This window comes from Cetorhinus maximus, chromosome 11 (assembly GCF_964194155.1).
Source record: "Cetorhinus maximus chromosome 11, sCetMax3.hap1.1, whole genome shotgun sequence".
Taxonomy (NCBI): Eukaryota; Metazoa; Chordata; class Chondrichthyes; order Lamniformes; family Cetorhinidae; genus Cetorhinus; species Cetorhinus maximus.
Window position 1 is genome coordinate 47,061,335 of NC_135889.1, and position 20,848 is coordinate 47,082,182.

General features: G+C 41.1%; 1 protein-coding gene across 1 annotated transcript in view; it reads right to left on the reverse strand.

The window, feature by feature from the left end:
* Window positions 1-20,848, reverse strand: part of LOC144686562 (PTB domain-containing engulfment adapter protein 1-like) — a 421,104-nt gene that overhangs the window by 64,049 nt on the left and 336,207 nt on the right. Inside the window, exons 7-9 of the mRNA XM_078551900.1 lie at window positions 20,475-20,573; window positions 10,862-10,999; window positions 7,598-7,714 (exon numbers count right to left, since the gene is read on the reverse strand). Coding sequence (XP_078408026.1) covers window positions 7,598-7,714; window positions 10,862-10,999; window positions 20,475-20,573 — 354 coding nt within the window. The remainder of the gene's footprint in view (window positions 1-7,597; window positions 7,715-10,861; window positions 11,000-20,474; window positions 20,574-20,848) is intronic.

The window sequence follows — 20,848 nt, forward strand, 5'->3', positions numbered from 1 at the left end:
ATTACCGACATCAAATTTTCCACCATCAATACCCTGGGGGTCACCATTGACCAGAAAACTAACTGAATGAGCTACACATATACAGTAACTACAACAGCAGGACAGAAGCTGGGTATTCTGCGATGAGTGACTCACCTCATAACCCCTCATCTGCAAGACACAAGTTAGGAATGTGATGGAATAATCTCCACTTACCTGGATGAGTGCAGCTCCAACAACACTCAAAAAGCTTGACACCCAGGACAAAGCATCCTGCTTGATCAACATCCCTTCCATCACCTTAAACATTCATTCCCTCCATCAGTGGCACACAGTGTCTGAAGTGTATACCACCTACAAGATGCATTGCAACAACTTGCCAAGGTTTCTTCAACTGCACTTCCCAAACTTACAACCTCTACCACCAATACAAGGACAGTAGGAACTTGGGAACACCAACACCTCCAAGTTCTCCTCCAATTACACACTATTCTGACATGGAAATATATTGCCCTTCCTTCATTGTCACTGGGTCAAAATCTTGGAACTCCTTCCCTAACAGCGCTGTGGGAGCTTCTTTCATCACATGAACTGCAGCGGTTCAAGAAGGCAGCTCACCACCTTCTCAAGGGCAAATATGGATGGGCAGTAAACACTGGCCTTGTCAGAAACACTCACATTCTGTGAATAAATAAAATAAAAAGATCTGTAAGTGCTTGAGATGTTGATTTGCAGCAGCAGAACAGATTGTCCATCCTCAGATTTGGAGATACAACCCGCAGCTCATCCTTCTCAGGCCAGTAGCCGTCAATGACGTAATCCACTTTAATTTCATGAGGCCCAACATAGAAAACAGTTATTTGTCCATTTGGACACTCACATAATACTTGGAGGCTGTGATTAACAAATGCTTCAAGCCTCCAAGGAGTGTAATAATGATGGAGTACACTTTGTAGTGTCTTAAAGATGCCATCGTAATGAATTGGTGAGACCCCACTTTTCTGCTTTAATTTATATATAATAAAACTTATGAAAAATAGATGTGTTTGATTGTTGGGTGACTGAGGTATTCCATAAAAAGTGAATGCATCATTTAATATGACAGAAAGATGCTGCCATGAACTCTGAAGAGTCATACGGACTCAAAACGTTAACTCTTCTTCTCTCTCCATAGATGCTGACAGACCTGCTGAGTTCTTTAAGCATTTTCTGCTTTTATTTCAGATTTCCAACATCCGCAGTATTTTCCTTTTGACTGTTAGAAGGGTCTGGGCTTTCCCATGAAAAACTAAATCAGAACACTAGTTCTCATGGGAAGGTATCTCGTATATGAAATTTTCTAATGATTCTTGTCTCAGACATAGAATTACCCTTAAACCAGTACAGGTGATTCAATGTTCTTCCTTCACTGAGCCTTGGGTCCTCTTTTTCTGAATTGGTCTGACACAAGGAGGGGTAAATAACTGAAACTGTGTCCATTGATGTCATTCTCCCTCACTTGCAAGGCCTACACTGCTTGACTGGCAGGCATGCACTGTGCTCCTCTCAGGGAGTTGAAGAATGGGCAGGAATGTAGCGTGTGTGATGTGTAGGTGAACTTGCATAATCCCATGTCACTTTCCAACCATTCTTGCCACATACATGCTAAGTTTTCAGCTGGTGGGGGCAGGGGTAGTTAATACCAAGGCCAAAACGTTTGAGCATTTTTGTAAAATTTTAAACAGCAACGCTCAGCCTTTTGTCTCTCTGGGTCACATAGGTATGCCTGAGGAGTCATATTCAATGTTTAAATCAATGTCAACATTAATTTGCATATATTTCAATTTGGAAGTACTAATGTACACTGAGAAGCTGGAACTTTAATGAGTTTCTGATATATGTGTCTTGTTCACCAATGATATAACTGTGCAAAAATCAACCCTTTCCAAACCGCCAAACACACATAAATCAAATCACCAACGAAAAAAAATATGTGCAAATTGGACCAAGTTGTCTTGATTTTGAGGGTTGCACTGCAAATGTACAATGCTGCATGTGGCCTTAGAGGTAAAGGTTGGACACTTGCTGTCTTAATGCGTTTTCAAACTATCACTTACTTCAATTTGCCCCGTTCCCCAGGCTAATAGAAGCTGCATCAAATCTTGAGGATTAAGTCATGCTATCAAAAGTGAACCGGGTTTATCAATCAACTGCGTTCAGATCAAGTTCAAGGGGTGTCAACAGTGATGAAAGTCTTTGGCAAATCTTTTCAGTGTTTACACACAGCAACATAAATAATACCATCCATTATACAATGCATTCAACTGCACCATTGATTGCAAGTACATAAAACAAATCATAAAGTTAACTCCTATGAAAATTGCATTATAAAATTACATGCTGAAGCATGAACTTTCATTACATCCTATATGGTGGCTATAAAACTGAGCTTTTGTAATAGGTTACTTCAAGGACTATACATAGCCTAACAACACTCAAACATAAGTGATGCTCAACTGTCCTTTTGCCTTGCTTGAGTTTAAAGGAACTACATACATCTGCACAATCACGTCTGTCGAAAATTAAAATTCCTTCCCCCTGGTGTGCTACAATATTAAAAATTCTAGCACGCAAAAGACGTGCCTCAACCATGTTTGACACAGCTGTGCAAGAGTAAAACAGAAGGGTGTAGCCAATTCTTGCACTGTTAGTATGTGTTTATGTCAGCTCATGGAAATAATGACATTAAAAAAAGGACACAGGCTCACATCGCAGGCAGCATTCTCTGGTCCTCACACTAGCGGGCATCATCGAGGGTAGACCCGTCCCATCTGTGGCTGGAAAATCCCGCCTCACGTCTCTGCAATTTTTCTGATAACATGCATTTGTGACAAGGTTGGTGCATTATTGCAAATGACAAGGAAGTGGTGCGAATCAACAATCTTAAGGCCATTTCTGCATTGTTTCTTTTTCCCTGCTGACCCTTGGGTTTTCATGAGTTTTTAACCCAATTAGCGTATTTTTTTGCTTGTCCCCACCACCAACCATTATTTGAATAAATACGCAAATGCATGACTCACAAATAATGGCCTGAGTTTTGCGGTCAGTAGCGAGTGTCGCCACTGTACCACTGATATTGAATAAATCTCCACATGAACCTAACCTGATCCCAGAGGCTAGAATTTCGACTGCCTTCAGGGAGGATTCCCTCCCTGCGTGGATTGCAGCGATGCCCAGCAGCACAGGCTAGGTTGGATAAAAAAAAACAGCCAGTTGTGGGGCATGGCTTTCGGCTATACCACAAAGACTTAAAAAAGGCAGTAAATAGGCAGAACAAAAACCAGCAATGGTGAATTGGAAAATCACATTTCAGTAAACATAAACAATTTTACGAAATTATAAATCTAAATCTATTTTTAAAAAGTACAATAATTTTGATCAGGTAAATCATTATTTAAAAGTGACGTTTTAAATGTTTGATAAACCTTGCTAAAAAAATTGTAGGTTTCACTTCTTAACAAGATTTATCAGATTTTAAAAAGGTTTTACATTAAGGAAAGTTAAAAAAAAAATTGATGCTTTTAAAATGTGCGGACCTCCTCATTAAGTATTTATGAACTGATGGGGGCTGCTTACACCTGAAAATACAGGCGCTAAATTTAAAAGTGTAATTACTTCCTAATTAGTGGGAAATTTGCTCAAATTCATGCCGGTTCCATACTTGTCGTTTGAAGTAGTGAACCCTTAAGAGCAGCATTGTTAACCCACTGCAACTTTTGGATCAGCATAATATAGTGAGTGTGCACACACCAGAGGTTGTGGGGCCTCTCCTATGTTCAATAATGGCAAAGGTTAAATGTGTCATTGCTACTGGCACTGCAACATCCAGCCCAATCTATTAGCGCATTTCTATTCTGAGACTAATACCTGTTCTTAACTGTTCTGATTAAATTGACCTGAAACATTAACCTTTGTTTCTCTTTCCAAAGATGCTGTCAATCCTGCTGAGTACTTCTAGCATTTTCTGTTTTTATTACCTGTTCTTAACTGTTTGGAACAGATTTACACCAGTGCATAGAAATTTGCCCCAAATTCTGCCCCAGCTCCACAAGTTAAAAATAACTTTAAAAAAATAGAAATGCTAGAAACCTGAAATAAAAGGAAAAATAGACAGACCAATCCTTCCCAGGATGCAAGGAAGAAAACACATTAATATTTTGGATACATACCAGTTCTGATGCAAGGCTTACACTAGAATTATTAATCTGTCTTTTTAAATCCAGATCGAATCACTGAATATTTCCAGCATTTTGCCTTTTTATTGAAGTATTTTCTCATCCCATTTGAGGAATCATATCAAACTTGCTTACCCAAGGTTAAAATGCCCTTTAGTTGCTGCTTCTCTTCCTAACTCTACCCACAAAATTTTGGGGAAAAAAAACCTTATCCGCCCCCAAAAGCTATCCGGTATGGATGTTCTGTGCTTACATTTTGGCTTTCATTTGGATCTGAAGGGATTCGGAATATAATCATAATTCCCTGCTTTTTAAACTTGATTTAGGGAGGGCAATTCATGAAATGGGTGAAAAATCATTGTTATATTTACCACAAATGGCCAATTATCACTTGCAGTTTCAAGTGCATTAATAAAGGGTAGCCTGCCTGGTTTTTGACATCAGTCACAGGAGCAGTTTCACACACATCTACCCCTGTAATGGCTGCGCAATTTAATCACCCTGATTTTTCAGTGCAGGGGCCATGGTTTGTGGCATGTCTGTGCCTGTTCAGATCAATGTGGCTAAGGCAAAAAATTGGTCTACTCATTTCATCTGCATTATTTCAGGGCAAGAACTTGGGCTACATCCAGTGCTGGTCTCTTCTTCTCAATTCTGCCAGAATAATCTGTACAGAGCAGTACTTGGACAGCGCCAGTGTGCTTTATTTTTCTTAAAGGCAGAAATGGTGTTTTATCTTTCTTAAAGGTAGGCTGCCTCTTAAAGGGAAGATAGAAAAAAAAAATTACTACAGTGGGAATTCCTGAAAAAAATGTACACTTGGGAATACAGAAAGATCCAGACTGATGGATGCAGTGTTGGAGGCATTTGTTATGCTAGTGGGCAGGACACCATGGTCCAGCAGGGATCCAGGAGACTCTCAAGGACCATCCTTAGAAGGGAGTGGAAGCAGATGACCAGAATGCAAAACTCCTTTTAAAGAGATTAATCAATTTCTAGACCCAAGGGAGGTAGCAGCAGTTCCACATTAATTACTTCACCCGGGTTGTCAACATCAGTGAATGCAACTTCCATCTCCTACCTACCACAACAGCATCCTCTCACACGGCTCAATGTACCACATCCCTATCAGTCAGACAGAAGCACTCCCTGGCTCTCAGGACTCATGTCCAAGATTGAGATGCTCCAGCTCACCTTCACACATGTACCAATGCTTCCAACCATGCAGCCACGACTGAATGTGAATAATTCCCACTATTCAGCTATGGCTTGCATGTCGGCCAAACACAGGACTACACAACCTCTGGTATTCTGCCCTCTCTTTTGCAGTACAAGGTGGCACGCAACAGAATGGAGCAGAACAGAACTAGCAGGGGACAAGGACACCTCTATCTCATAAGCCCATGAAGAAGATAGCTCTCAGCATCACGCACTGGCTGGGAAGGGTCCCGTTGCATCAGATATCGGAGAACACTGAGGATGATGGCACGTTTCAGCTTTATGCCCCTTCCCAGTAACCTGCTCGCCTCATCGTGTTATCTGACATGTTGAGCAAATTGCAGATTGTGTGAAAATGGACCCCTTCCCTCACCCCAACTTTCCCCACTTTGATTTCCTGCCTTGGCACACTATGTACTGGCACCTGCTCAGCTGCAGGAGCCCAGGCGGAAGAGAGAGAGCAACAGCGAAGTACTAAAGAAAAGGCTACATCACTCTATCTGACATTTACAGCCAGCAGCTCAGATGCCGACAGTGCATATACCTTGGAGGTTAGTATAGAGCCGGAACCAGCATGTGTTGAATCATCTGGGCATAAGTGGCCTGCAGCCAGGAGAAGGGAGAAGGGTAAATGAAGAATCATGTGCCAGCTCTCTGGGGGGAGTGGACGGGTGAGGTCATGGTGGGTTCTGCTACACAGGACTCAGATCAGGACTTTGATGGGGGTGACATACAGGAGCGTTGATGGCATGCACAATGAGATGTTCAGCGCATTGGCTTGCCTGTGAGCAGCCTCCTGTCACTGTCGAGGAGTGTGAAAAAGTCTGGCTCCAAACTAGTAGAGGGCATAGCGCAGAGCTTTCCTCCTCCATAGCCCCTGCTCAATCTCTTAGTGGTGCTGCAGATCCAGAAGCACTGTCACCACTGCCCCCATATCTCTGTGTGGACAGTGTGCCTACTCCTGTGCCATCCTTGTGAGGATGTGGCAACACTCTGTGGCAAATGTATTAAAACACCTCCAAAAACACTCGAGTGGGCTTCAGGCACTTTCCAGTGAAAAAAAGAGTTCCATAAATTTTACTCACCTGCAATGTGTGTGTTTGGAGCTTTAAATGAAAGCAGGAATCAGCATAGTAAATTCCTCTGTCTTTTTTTCATTTCTAGGCAATGCAGATGTTGCCAGGGCTCATATTGCCTAATATCCTGGGCCTGAATTTTTCAGCCGGCGTGTGGGGGCGGGCCCGACACAGCGACGCGTAAGATTATGCGCGATGGCGTCAGGCATGCGTCCCAATGTCATCGCGCTGTCTCACGATGTTTCGTTTGGCGGGTGCGTGCCAGAGTCAGCTGTGCGTCCGCAGATAATAAAATGGCCTATTAAGGTCATTAAGGAAATAATTAATGTCACTGTTAACGCTGCCCATCCAACCATAAGGTTGGCGGGCAGGCAAAAAAGCCAAGCAGCCTTCACGTTTTTCAGGAAACCTCATCCACGAGCAGGATGAGGTTTCCTAAAGCTTTGGGGCATGTTTAAATAAATTTTTAATCCATTCATTTAATAATTTCTATAGCGATTCAATCTCCCTGAGGCAGCTCAGTGCCTCAGGGAGATTGATGTGCTCTTCCGCTGGCCTCGACTCTCCTTCCTCTCCCTGCCCGCACAAGCGCTACCGCTCATGTATTACGCTGGATGGGCCTTAATTGCCCACCCGTGTAAAATGGCGGTGTGGAGCCAATCACAGGTGGTGGTTGGCTCCCGCCCACCGACTGAAAAGTTCAGGCCCTGGTGTCACACCAGCTTGCTGTGCTGTATAACGTCAGGGTATCATTGTTTCGAGTGGCTCTGGCACCCACAGGACTGCAGCCTAAGGTGCTGCCTGACCCTGGGAATGCAGGTAAATTGTGTCGAAGGAAGCAGATGAATTTCTCACCCAATGCATTTTTTCAATTAATTGTCTTTTGTTAGTACACAAAGTTGGATAGCTAGCACCATAACATTCCTTACAAATATGTAGAGATAAACAACGTTGTAATTTTATAGTAATTTGATATGCAAATATGTCCAAAAGCTTTGAGAAGAAAAGTATTGGAAGCTGTTCACAGTTTACAATACTCTGAATTTATCAATCTAAAGTGTAATTTTTTTCAATGCATTACATTTGATACCATAACTAATTAAAACTCACTCGTTTCTGCAAACTGGCAATCTGTTTTCTTGTCTCAACATCTTTTCCTCCTGTTTCCAGAAATTTCTTGTAGGCTAAGTCAAAAGCTTGGCCAATAGTTAATGTTATTTCTTCAGCCTAAAACAGATTTAAAAAAATTCTCAACAGGTGTCTAAAAGTTTGATATTGCAACAGTAGCTACACTTTAAAGTGCTTCATTGGCTGTAAAGTGCTTTGGGAAGTCCTTGGGTTGTGAAGGGTGCTATATAAATTTATTTTCCTCTTTGACACAAATTTCATGACAAGCATATTTATTGGAATTGGAAATAACACAAGTGATTGCATATTTGATTCAAACCACTGTATTAATATGCATTGAGCATATATCAGAGTCTGAAAACTTGGAGATTCAACTTGTACAAAAGCAAACAACATATTTACGATCCTTCCTATCCTCACAGAACTGGGAATAACATGGTACTGTGACTCTTATATTTGGCTTAAATTGATTGATTTTCTTTTTATGACAGCCATTTGATTTTCTGATTGCATCGGTAATCACCATTTTCAGAAAACCTTACTGATTCAATAGGTAAACATCACTCTTTTTAAAAACTTTATCTAATATTTTATGATACATTTAAAGTTCAAAAATGAAAACAACAGGAGACATTATATGTAATATAATCGCAAGCACACATTGATTATAATTCTGTTTGTAACAGTTTTTGCTTCCTTTTCCCTGGTTAGCACTGATTTACTTAGAGGCTTAGAATGCCAATGGAACTTTGTTAGCATATTGGGTTGCCCTATGGAATCCTCCTTGTTTAGTTTTTTGGTTGAAACACCACAGCAGAGGGATACCAGCTGGGCCCTAAAATGCTCATTCTTTCATTGTGACACCCTCACACCAACATTTACAGACAAAGGACATTAATTGGACTTGTCAGATGAGGTGGTGACATAACTCCACATCTGCTGCAAGGACATATATAGCAAACGGGCAATGTGGCATTGGCACTCCTAGTAGGGTGTCCATTCATCCAGTTTTATACCAGACAGTCCAGTTTTCAGCTGGTCGGTCTCCTGTCTTGTACCATATGCCTTTATGCCCAGTATTTTTACTTTGAAACACCCAGCCTCTAAGAACCACTATTGCACATTACATTATTATTAACCAATAATAATACTCAAAGTTAATTATTTAAAATCACAATTATATTGGCCCTGCAAATGCCCACAAAGATCCTATTGGACCTATCCATCTGTGCATCCTGTTGACGCCCTTTTGGCATGTCTGTTGTTTGCACCATGAATAATGTAGAGCTGTTGTCTTTATCATTTTATTGGATGGATTTTGCGAAAAATGCCATTAAAGAGGCAGAAAGGTAATTTTTTTTAACTAATAACAGACATTTTGAATCTCAGGTAAAGGTCATTCTATCGTGTCCAAAAAAACTTAAGTGAATATCAAAAACAGCCAAATTAAACATATGTACATTTGTACTAACATAATCAGGATATTCATTTAAAAAAATACTTTGTCCCATTCACATTTTAAGCTGATCTATTTTCATGTTTTTTAAAAAAGTGTGAGGGGACCTATATTTTTGGATTTTTGTCTGTGTGTTTTTGTAAGTTAACAGCTGAGTCATTTGACTGTGCAACTTTCCCGGGATCAAGGAACAAGGGAGCAGCAATCCCACCCACCGAGAGGTGCTGGCCATCAGAGGACAGCAGCTCTTCAGTGCTTCGCAGCACCACTGGGAAGGTGGTGGCTGCTCTCCTTACTACACCCACCTGAGGCTTGGGATTGTTGATGGACCCAGGCGCAAGTGAGTAATGGTGGGAGGGGGCACAGCGTGAGGGTCATGGGATACGAAGGAGGAGGGAATGTCAACTGCAAGGACAGGGGCTTGGCTGTTAGTGGCCCCCCCCCTTCCTCATGCTGTGGGTCCCTTGGTCAGGCACTGAGTGCCTTTAAATGAGGGACTCCCCCACCCCTACCTGCCACCTAAATAAATGCCCATGCACCACAAAACTTGCCAGGGCAGAGAGCATTAAGTTCTGCTGTGGATCCAAAAATGTTTTTTTAAACCAGCATTAAAAAAAAACATTTTTGGCCCAATGAGGAAAACCAAATGATGAGTTCATAGCTTCAAAGTGTCAAAAGTATTAAAAGAAAAGGAAGATATCATTCCATGCCAAAGTCACTGCAGATTATTTTTTGTTGGTAACAGAATTTGTAGACTCGCTGAGGGCTGTACTTTTTATAAACACCTAGAAATTGGCAAACTTTGAGAAAAGCAACAAACCAGGCCAGGAAGCAGTGCTAGTTTCCAGTGCAAAGTATTTTTAAACAAGCATTAAAAAAAATTGGCTCAATGAATCAAAACCAGGTAATTTCACAGCACAAATAGTCAGTTAATAACACACTTAATGCGTGATCAGAATATCTGGCTCAAATTATGTTAGTACCATGTAAGCAGTTGCCCCTCTCTGAGACTAGTTCAGTCACAATACGCGAGGATTTCGAGGCAGCTGCGGTAAAAAGAAATGATACACTGCCAAATGATACCTCCGTCAAACATTTTTGTTTAAATATTCAGGGAATGAAATCTCTTCCTGTTATAAAAAGCATGTCAAGTATGTGAAGAGGAAAGTACAATGCAAAACTTGTGCAGTCAAGCATACCTTACGCTTGGGGAAATCCAAGCGCTTTATCCTCCTGATCAACAGCCTGCATTGGAAAAGTAAAGTACTGCCATCTCCTTGTAAAAAGGCATCTATCACCTTGCTGTATGGACAGTGTCACCCATTGCAATCTGCCATGAGCCTGTAGTACAGAATTTGAGTGCCACCATAACCTCCACAGCCGCAGGCAGGACTGCACGTATCCTCCAGCTGTCAACAGTCAGGCGTATCCTCTTCATACACTGCTTCTCAGTCACGTTGATGTAAAACATTGCATTTTAGGAAACCCGCAGGCTGGAAGGACTTCTTGTGCATTGTGCTCTTTCCATCTTTCTTTAAACCTCCATAGGTCTGCCTTGCTTCTTGTAGCTTCTGCTGTTGGCAGCCTCAGCAACAGTCCCATCTTTTATGGTGTTCCTGAAGTTAATGAAGTCAAACAGTGCAGCTGCAGCTAGAAGCCCTAGTCCAGTAAACTGGATTTGAATGCCCATATGGAACCCACAACTTGCTGGATTAACAGATGTATTTTACAAAAAATACAAATACGTGTACAGATTCTAATGATAACAGTTCATCGTGTTGCATACTTACACACTTTTCACTGTCAAACACGTAACACATATGTTTATTTGACTCAGCATCCTTGCAAATAAAAGTAAATATCTTCTTGTCAGTTTTGTCATCAGCACAGAAAGATATTCGGTGTAATTGGCAATTATGCAGAATTTCCTGCAATGTAAACAAAAATTGCATCTTTTAATCATGTAGAATTATAAATAATGGAAAAGAAATCAGGTCACAAAAATTGAAGTCAGTGTAATGTTTCTTAACTGGCTATGCCTTACAGATTCTGAATGGAGAGAGCATTTAAAACTAGGCTCATTTGTTCTAATTAACATGCCTCATTTGCTCTAATTAACATGTCTCATTTCGATCCGCATGAACCCTAATCAACCCAAACTGCACTATCACGCTCCATAATTCTCCACCTATCTCAACCATGCAGATTCTCCATCTCTCACAAGAATACAGGAGCAGGAACATGGGAAACCCACGACAGCATTACAACTAGCAACATATTATTTATTGCAGCACATTATTCTTCCTGGGACAATGGTTTATTTATTGGATTTGTAGACAATCATCAACTACTTGGCTACAAAGGCATTGTGGAAGATTTTCCTCAATTTTGAAAATGATCTGGAATCAGAAAAACAGTTAGGATATTTTTTCTCCATCTTCTACCTGCAGCGAAGGTATTTCTTTTCCTCTGATCTCGTTGAAGAAACCCTAGCCTCATTTTCTGAGACTACTTTTCCACGTTTTATGAAAAAATCCCCTTCTCTTAGCCTTTGCCCATCAAAATCTCATATCCAGGTCTCTTGAGATGCATTCTCCCCTTCATATCTATCGGATCTCCACAACTCACAAATGTAAACACTGTATAAGATAGGATAACCGGACAGATGAGGTGGGAAGAAATTCAAGGGAAGATTTCAAATAGATTGGAAAATCCTCTGGGGTAGCTGGCTGTTTTTGGTACCTATGAGCTCAAAATGCTCATGTGAAATATTTACCCGTGACGTACAAGGGGTGTAATTTTGTCACATGTTTTCCATTAATTCAATTAAATCTTCCCAGATTCCAAACACAAGCAGATAATAATGGACAGCTACTCAGTGAAGCACTAGAAAACATTAAGAGTTACAAAAGAGTGGCTCACATAGTTTATATTCATCACCAGTAGCCCAAGGTGTAATTGCAACCTTGAAAGGACTCAAGCATATTTTCCCAATAAGCATGTTAAAATTCATGGAGGTTACTTTAATTTTCAATTTGAGGTCTTTCTTTTTAAGCAATGGTAGCTGTGATAACACACACTGCCCATCTGTGTCGACTATGTGTCAGTGAACCATGACATAAGATAATAACTGTGATATATTAAAAGTTTTATATCATACAGGATTATAACATATTCACTTGAAAATGAATAAAACATTGCTAAAGACTAACTAAACATAGGAAACAGATGTGAGGCATATCACTTTATGTATGTTCTACACGTGTGGTTGATGCTGCAATAAGTTATTCCAGAGCACTAGCGTCCTAACTCCATTTAATAGTAGACAATAGAGAAGATTTTTAAAAATATATAAATAATACATAAGAAAGTTAAATCAAAGGAAAATGCAATAGAGTGTTACATGGAAAGGATTAAACACAGTGGCATAGAAACAAATGACAGCAAACTTATTTCACAATTCCCATCAGAATAAAATCTAGCTTTTGAGGAGGCGGTGGGGATAGGAAACAAAGTGTGGTAACTGTACTTGTTAAAAGGGGATGAAATATCCTCTTGCAGAATTCTTCCCTCCCTGGTGCCTTTTAAATGTTCCACTTTTTACATCTGTCTACATAAAGGTTTGGGAATTGTTACATGCTTCAAAGTGTCAAAAGTTTTAAAGGAAAAGGAAGACAGTCATTTCATGCCAAAGTCATTGCAGGTTTTTTTTGGTAAGAGAATTTGCAGACTCACTGAGGGCTATATTTTTATAAACACCTGGAAATTGTCAACCTTTCCAAAAAGCAACAAACCAGGCCAGCTTTGCAGGTGGTGCTGGCTTCCTGTTCAATGTTTTTTTTTAAACCAGCACCAGCATTAAAAATAACACAAACTTAATTTATTCTGTATGTAATTTGCACTTAAAATTACTCAATCATTTATGCTGGTTTATCCAATTTTGGGTGGATTCAGCACAAAGTATGGGAACTGTTATGTAAGCTGAGAGCAATCAGCTACAAGATGGACAAATTATATCAAAACAGTGTCTATATTTAGTATTTAGCTCCTAATAAGCTAAACTACTGATTCACAAATATAGTTTATTTAATGTTTTTTTTCTCTCATTTGTATCAGCAGACACTGTGGTTTGACAGGGATATCAGGGGCCCCAGATTTTTTTTTTGGCCTTGCACACATCTCCAGCACAACTGCTGGGAGGGAAATGGGACAGAAATCAAAGACTAAATTACTTCCACCCCAAGGTGTCTCTGTTCTTAGATACCCATTACATTTGTACCATTGTTTATATTGCCTCTCCTCATTCTTCCTCCCAAAATAAATCACTTCACAATTTTCTGCATTAAATTTCTTCCACAGCGCATCTGCTCATTTCACCAGATTATGTTCTCTTGAAGTCTTTTACTAACCTCCTGTTTGCAGCATTTCAGGTTTTGTGCTTTCCACAAACTTTGAAATTAAGCTCTACATTCTCAAGTCCAAGTCATTAATATACATCAAAAAGAGCACTAGTTTCAACACTGACCCTGGGGGAATAGCACTACGCATGTACCTCCAGTCTGAAAAACAACGGTTCACCACTATTCTCTGTTTTCTATCACTTAACCAATTTCGTATCCAGGCAATCACTGCCCCTTTAATCCCATGGGCTTCAATTTTACTATTAAGTCCATTAGATGGTAATTTATCAAATGCCTTTTGAAAGTTCACACCCGCGTAAAACTCTCATCAATCATATCCGTTACTTCATCAAAGAAGTCAAATCAGTTCGTCAAACACAACTTACCGTAAAAAAAATTCCATGCTGGCTTTCAATTATGAAGTTATAATGTTGAAAGGGTGAATTGATATTTTCCTGGATTAATGTCTATAACCGATGTTAGGCTGATTGCAGTATGGTTGCTGGCTGGATATAGTTCCCCTTTATTGAATAGGGTTGTAGCATTTATAATTCCCCATTCCTCTGAGACCACACCCATATCTAAAGAAGATTGGAAGAAGCCAACCACGTGGAATGATTCTATCCAATCTCATCCCATTCAGATGGATTTGCTCATCGATGTGGGGCCCCTCGGAACTGTTGCCTCACGCTTTGACCATCCTCCTGGAAATTCAACCTGTGCCATTCCAATCTACAAGGGGGGATTTCCTGTGCAGGTTATTGCTGTAGACTGCTCACTTCCTTGCCCTCGCCTCTCATCCAGACATACTGTGGTGAAATGTCTTGCCAGCTGGAAGAGGTGAGCACCCCTAATGGAAAACCTTTAATTTGGGGTTTTCCCCTGCACCACTAGGAGCCTGGGGTGAAGAGTGTTCTATTCAATGGTGGCTAAAAGCATCCCCTAGGTCACTTCACAGATACCCAGGACAGGTTTCTATTTTGCGGTGTGGAGGGAAATGTTTTCTACTTTTATTTGCAGTGAAAGAGGTTACAGGCCCTTTTACATTATTCAGAGGGATTGTTCAACTTTTTGCATTACTTTAGCCCTATGTTCCTGACCTTTGCTTACTCGGCCCGTAAGGGGTTGAGCAGAAGGAGCTCCCCTTGGATCTGCTCCTGGGTATGACCAAAACTGCCATTCATAGATGCAGGGAGCATAGGGTCCGTGGCAAAAGTGAATTTCTTCTGTGACCTTGCGCAACCCCCTGGGTGGTCCTGGAGAGTGTTCGTATGGTGTCCAGCAGTACACTTGAGGCCATTAGTGACTGCTGTGTACTGCAGGATTGCCAACAAGTATAGTTGCAGGGGTTGGGGGGAGTATCGCGATTGCGGAGGGTAGGGATTCTGGGTCAGCAGTTCTGTGGGCCCTAAAGCAGCAAGAGTGTCTCTGGTGTCCCAAACAATAACTTGACACTTCTCTTTAGTGGACTTCTTCGTGTCCACTGTCCATGGAACTGGTCAAAATGTGGGCATGCAGGTTCCAACCCAAAATGGCAACTTTACAGGATCCCAATTTCCATATTAAAAGGCACATATCATTTGAAATAGGTGGGTGCTTTAGATACTTTGCATTAGGCCCCTTTGAAAATGGATCCAGATGCATGACTGATGTTGATGGGACAGTAAGACCATCAACTGGTTTTTTTGAGGCTATTGCCCCATTATCATCCCATTAGCAGCAGGGAAAGGCAGTGACAATTGTCCTTGTGTTCACTGGAATACAAGTGCCATAACATATCAGTAGAGTGAGTATTTCTAGCATTTTTTGTTTATGTTTGAGAATTACAGCATTTGCAGCTTTTCTTTCACGCTAATTTCAAATCACAAATGGATACCTGAAATAGAACCCTGGCACATTTAACGTAAAAATAACATGATTTATTGAAGCTTTATTCATATTCATTTATTTGCTCGGGTGTAACTCCTTATTAAACTAAAACTATATAAAACACATCATGCAAGACAAACAGCAGTGAATCTTTTTACAGTGCTTTCCACTTGGAACAAAACATTAAAATTTATTGCTCAATTTTGAAAAAAACCCAAGACATTTGACTCAATGCTGTTGGTCCACCCCTAGCTTAATAGGAAAAACAATTCCAGGGTACTTACTGCCTGGACTCCAGAAAAGGAACTTTGAAAGAAAAATTATAGCAATGGTCAGGAAAATTACATTTTTGATTGCAACCTGACCTGATTAATGTGCATGCTGTTCCTACATGCAGCAGTTCTCAAAACCCAGAAAGAACAAGCAATGAAAGCAAATGAGTAGGCTCCAATCACTGCGCTCTTTAGAAAATACAAGCTGCCTCAGCCTTGCTGTGAGGGTCAAGTTGTGATTGTATGAGGGATTTTTAGAAATAGTATTTTTCAGGAGCAATTTATTGCTGTTAATGCACAGAAAAATTATTATGCTTGAATGGCTTGTTTTTGTGTTTAACATCTATGTATAAATCTTAGGATTATTTAGTCTCTTTGGGCATTTGAGCTACTGATAATGGCATATACATGGTTGAGGAAGTGTGGAGGATGGGAGCTGAGGACTGCTTACTGTTGTACTGTTCATCCACTAAACACAGAGAAAGAGAGGGGGAGGAGAGAGGAGAGAGAGAGAGAGAGAGGGGGAGAGAGGGAGAGAGAGAGGGGGAGAGAGGGAGAGAGAGAGAGAGAGAGAGAGGGAGAGAGGGAGAGAGGGAGGGAGAGAGAGAAAGAGAGAGAGAGAGAGAGACGGGCAGACGGACTGGGACTAACATTGTGTCTACCTCATGATTTAACTCACAGGCAGGATGTGTGGTCCCTATTCTCCCGGGTTGTTCGCAGCTGTGTTTGGGAGATTAATTTTTCAAGTCTGGAGACTCCAGAACAACGTGGATAGGTTATCAATTCTGTCACAGACAAAGGTGCTGGGAGCTGAAGGGAACTTAAACAGGATCTCACACTCCAATGAAAAATGCCAGGGGGAGAAATGATTAAGGGAGAAGTCCAACAGTGGCTTCCAAGCATTTCATACCTAACATTATGAATTAGTGCCCTCAGAGGTGGGATACAGAATTAGAAAAAGATGCTGTGAAAGGTTCGGTGGAGTTGAAGGCACAGCTGTCAGGAAGCAAATGGAAAAATTGAACTAACTTGGACAGAAACGTTATTAGATATACTTACATAAAACTGCTACTGCAGGAGCCACATTATTATTTGGGTACTTTACTATGCTCACATAGACTCCAGCACAGCCTAACCTGCAAATTGAGACCTCTCTACATCTTGTGTCGGTTAGCCTTCACACACACTCATCATAGCTCCACTTTCCATCATTAGAACACTGGCACTGATACGACTCATTGATTCTACTTTCCTATTTTCTCCTGGGTTGCCTACATCAGTGCCCGGGAGATTAATCAGTTGTTCTGGGTCCCTGATGGACAAACCCAGGAGGGATAGTTAACTATATTATGTACTATATAAAATTAACTCATCAGTGGTGGAGAAGGGACTCTGGAATTTTGGTTACCGGGGCCGGATTTTCGACTTCTTGTGGAGATGGGAATTAGCCCACAAAATGCAAACATGCTTTCTTTTGCAGGGGGAAAAAAAAATTCCTGTGCCTTCTCAACCCTGCACCATTCATGGGTTGGGAAGGGTTTGGGTGCAAAACACACACAACTCTTCTGAGGCCAGGTCCCCATTGTGAGTACCACAGGAAAATTGTATTTCCTCACATACACTATTTTTATGCCCCCAAAAATCTTGGAGAGCTCATGATCACTGGAAGAAGCCTGCTGAGGAGTCTGAGACAGGCAAGAGCAAAATGCTTTGGTACTTTAAAATGTTACTGTTAGATGTTGCACTGTAATGCGGATGTCTTTTTTAATGCAGTAGTTAACCATAGGACTCTATCCTGCAAAGGTAAGTTGATCATTACATTGACCAAGATTGTACAAGTGTTGACATGCATAACAATACATTTTCCACTGATGAAAGTGCAATAATGCATTCAAACATGTAGAAAATGTGTTGGTAAATCCCCCCATCATGTTTGGTACTCTGCTGTAAATGTAAGGATAGCTCTGACTTTGAAAAAAATCCCCTTATTGAAAGTTTTAAAAAAATCAAAGCACCTGCAGCCCTCCATTGATTGACGGGAAATGTGCTTTGAAATGGAAATATAATACCATCTGTTCTTTCAATTTCAATGGAGCTGCAATTTATAGCTGCAGCCATTATGAATGCTTGGCTGAGTCCCAAAATCTATGGCATACTTAGCTCAGCAACTGCTCAGGGGGATGATTGATAGTTTAAAGCGGCTGTAGTAACATTATCTGCTTTTTATTGGTTTATGCATACATGGTTGTTTGTTTACACAACTTAATGGCCACTTAAGAGGTTAAAGTTTAATCCATAGGAGTACTGATTTTTTTGCAGCATCAATGACAGAGCTTTTAGTGAGAGCTTTATTATATGGCTTCAGGTTTAATTCTTTTACACCTGCATTTAAAATAATTCTTATTGCTACTGCATGGCTCCTGAGGACTATCCATACTGGGTGAGTGTCTATGGAGGATATATGGTGGGCATGAAGTAGCATGCAAGATCTGAGGAGGCATGGAAGGGGCATGGGGAATCTGAGGGGCATGGATGGGATTGGAGTATAAAAGGGTTGAGGGGTAAGGTTTAGGGGACATATAAACAATATTGGGTCCTGCAATCACGAAAAATGGAGGCAGGCCATGTAGCTAGCCCTCCCCCATACCCACACTCCTCCCATACTCTACCGTGGTTTGCACTGTGAACCCATGAAAAGACAAAAATCCTGTGTCAAGTCAGTCATGACACAGGTGTATGGTTTGGAAGTCGCGCTTCCATGCCAACACAAAAATTGAACCCTGGAAATCACATGTTAGTGTGCTGAGAGTAGCCAGTGATGTATGGAGGAGAAAACTTCACTCCTATTTAGGATAGCCATAACTGGAAGGCAAAGAAAAGCACAGAGCCTAGAATTCAACTTCTCAGCCAGGGAATTCTCTTTTAGTTGGGGCCACATATTGTGGTGACAGTAGTGAGTTGAGGACACCAATGACATTGTATGGCATGCAGTGCCACCAAGAAACAGCTGCAGGTAACTAAAGATTAATAAGCTGCAAGCTTCAGCTGGATGGCATACAAAAAATAACTTGTTTCGAGTTCCAAGCTGCTGGCATCAGGTGAGCTGCAATGCCACCAGCACACTTATAAGGAGCAGTCAAGGAGGATTTTATATGTCAAAAAGTTAAAAACAGAATGTTAATACCAATAGGCAGTGCAGAATATGGCAAGAGATGAGAGGATCTATAAAACAGGGTTAAAGAAAGAGTGACAGAGATAGCAAAGAAAAGGAAAAAAGGGAGAGACTGTGAAAACGTATGAGTCAGTTATGGCCCTACTACAAGAAATCAGTACTGTGGGCAATGCAACTGCAAAGCTCTTTTTTGGATAGTCTGGCAAAAATTGAATTTTGCTGACCCTTGATCATGTTGTTAAGTCACAGAACAGGACATGTTGAACTTTGTGAGGAAAGCCCCTACCCCTATTTGAATAGGGGACAGGTACATAAAAAGCTTTTCCAAAGTGTTATTCTTTAGCACATTTGATTGGGGAACATAAGATCAGTGTGGCAGCATCGCTTAGAGGGCTGAAGATTGCCATTAAAGGATAAGTTGCTTTGGCGGAAGCATTCTTCACTATAGCACATGTGAGCAGCATATTTTTTGGAAGATAGGTGCTGTTGGTGATGGGTGCGTGGTGATGGAGTCTGGTTACTTTCAAAATGATACACTCAAGTAATGAAAGTTCTGAACTAAATCAACCCACAGTTGCAGAGTTGGTATCTGATGTCTGAGCCAGGCTGGTCAACAGAACCCAGTGTTGATGATTGAGCAGCTAGCCTGGCTCACTCTCGACTCTGTGGAGGTAGAACAGTCACTGGAGGCAGGGTTTCTTCCTATTCAGATCCAGCTAATCCTGCAGCCCAAAGATCTGAGAATTAGAACTGCCCTAACTGCACAAGCAGCTTCATGGGACTCTGGTAAGCGATTGCAATTTTAGCTGCTTAAACTTCAGCAGTATCAGCATTTCCAAGCTTCAACACTGTCAACCTGCACTTAAGCTACCTGAACCAAAGCAAGTGGAGCCTTTCTTCAGAGAAACTGAGGGGAGAATTTTAACCACAAAAAATGGGCGGGTTAGGGTCAGATGGTGATGGGGCTGAAGGAAGTTAAAGCCTTAAAAATCAGAATTTTGACCCATTCTGACGAGTGACCAACCCACCCTAAGGAACTGGCTTTCCCCTTTAAATATTATAATGATCCTGCGAGCCTCACTGTTATGCAGTTTGTCAAATCTAATTAGGGGCAGCTGGATTTCCTGAGACTCAGGAAACCTGGCAGCTACACCCAAGTGAAAGCTCTTGGATCTAGGAGGTAATGCACCTACCAGCTAGATCCAGCATGCCTACCTGGGCAACCATTGCAACTGGAGTAACAACTCCCCATCCCCTGAACTCCCCCACGAGGCCTCCGGCATCCAATCTCTTCCCCATCACCGTCCCCTGTGCCCCCTCCCCCTGAGCTTCAAATCGTCCCCAGGCCTCCAGCCTTCCTCCCCCCCCTCCCCCGCACCCCGAGGCCTCTAACCACTACCTCCTCCTTCAAGGCCCAGGACAACCCCGCCTCAACTACCTCACATCCCACCCCACAGGCCTCCATATGGTATAGGTCAAATTAATTACAGTTTGCTCAATACATTTTTCTCCAAAATTGGGATCAGGCATAAATACACCCTACATCGCTATATGCTTACAATAAATATGGGTTTATTTTAGTTCTGGCTTTTCACAAGCTCAGTTTCTGATTTAAATTTGTTACGTATTGTTAATGCATTTATCTAAGTTTTGATCATTAATAACTGTCCAAAATCACAGAATTACTTACTTTTGCTTTGGAGTCTAAAATTTTGACACCATAGATGGAGATTTGCAATTCAACCTTAGGAGTCTTCTGACCCTCAGATTTCTTTATGTGCCTTGCAAACTGTAAAAAACATAAATGAAGCAGCTGTAAAAATTGTACCTCTGCCATATTCCCCAGTTTCTGTTTTGCTCAAACAGCAATTTAGAGAATAACTTACATCAACATGAAAAAAATAAGTTTCCTTAAAGTATAACCTGGAAAATAGAAACTGTATTAAAATTATTCGGCACTTTTGAAAATCCTTAAATAAATACACAAGCATTGAAGTTGTATTTGTGATAAGTTCAAATGGTGTCAAAACCAATGAACAACTGTGACTTTCAACATCTCACTCT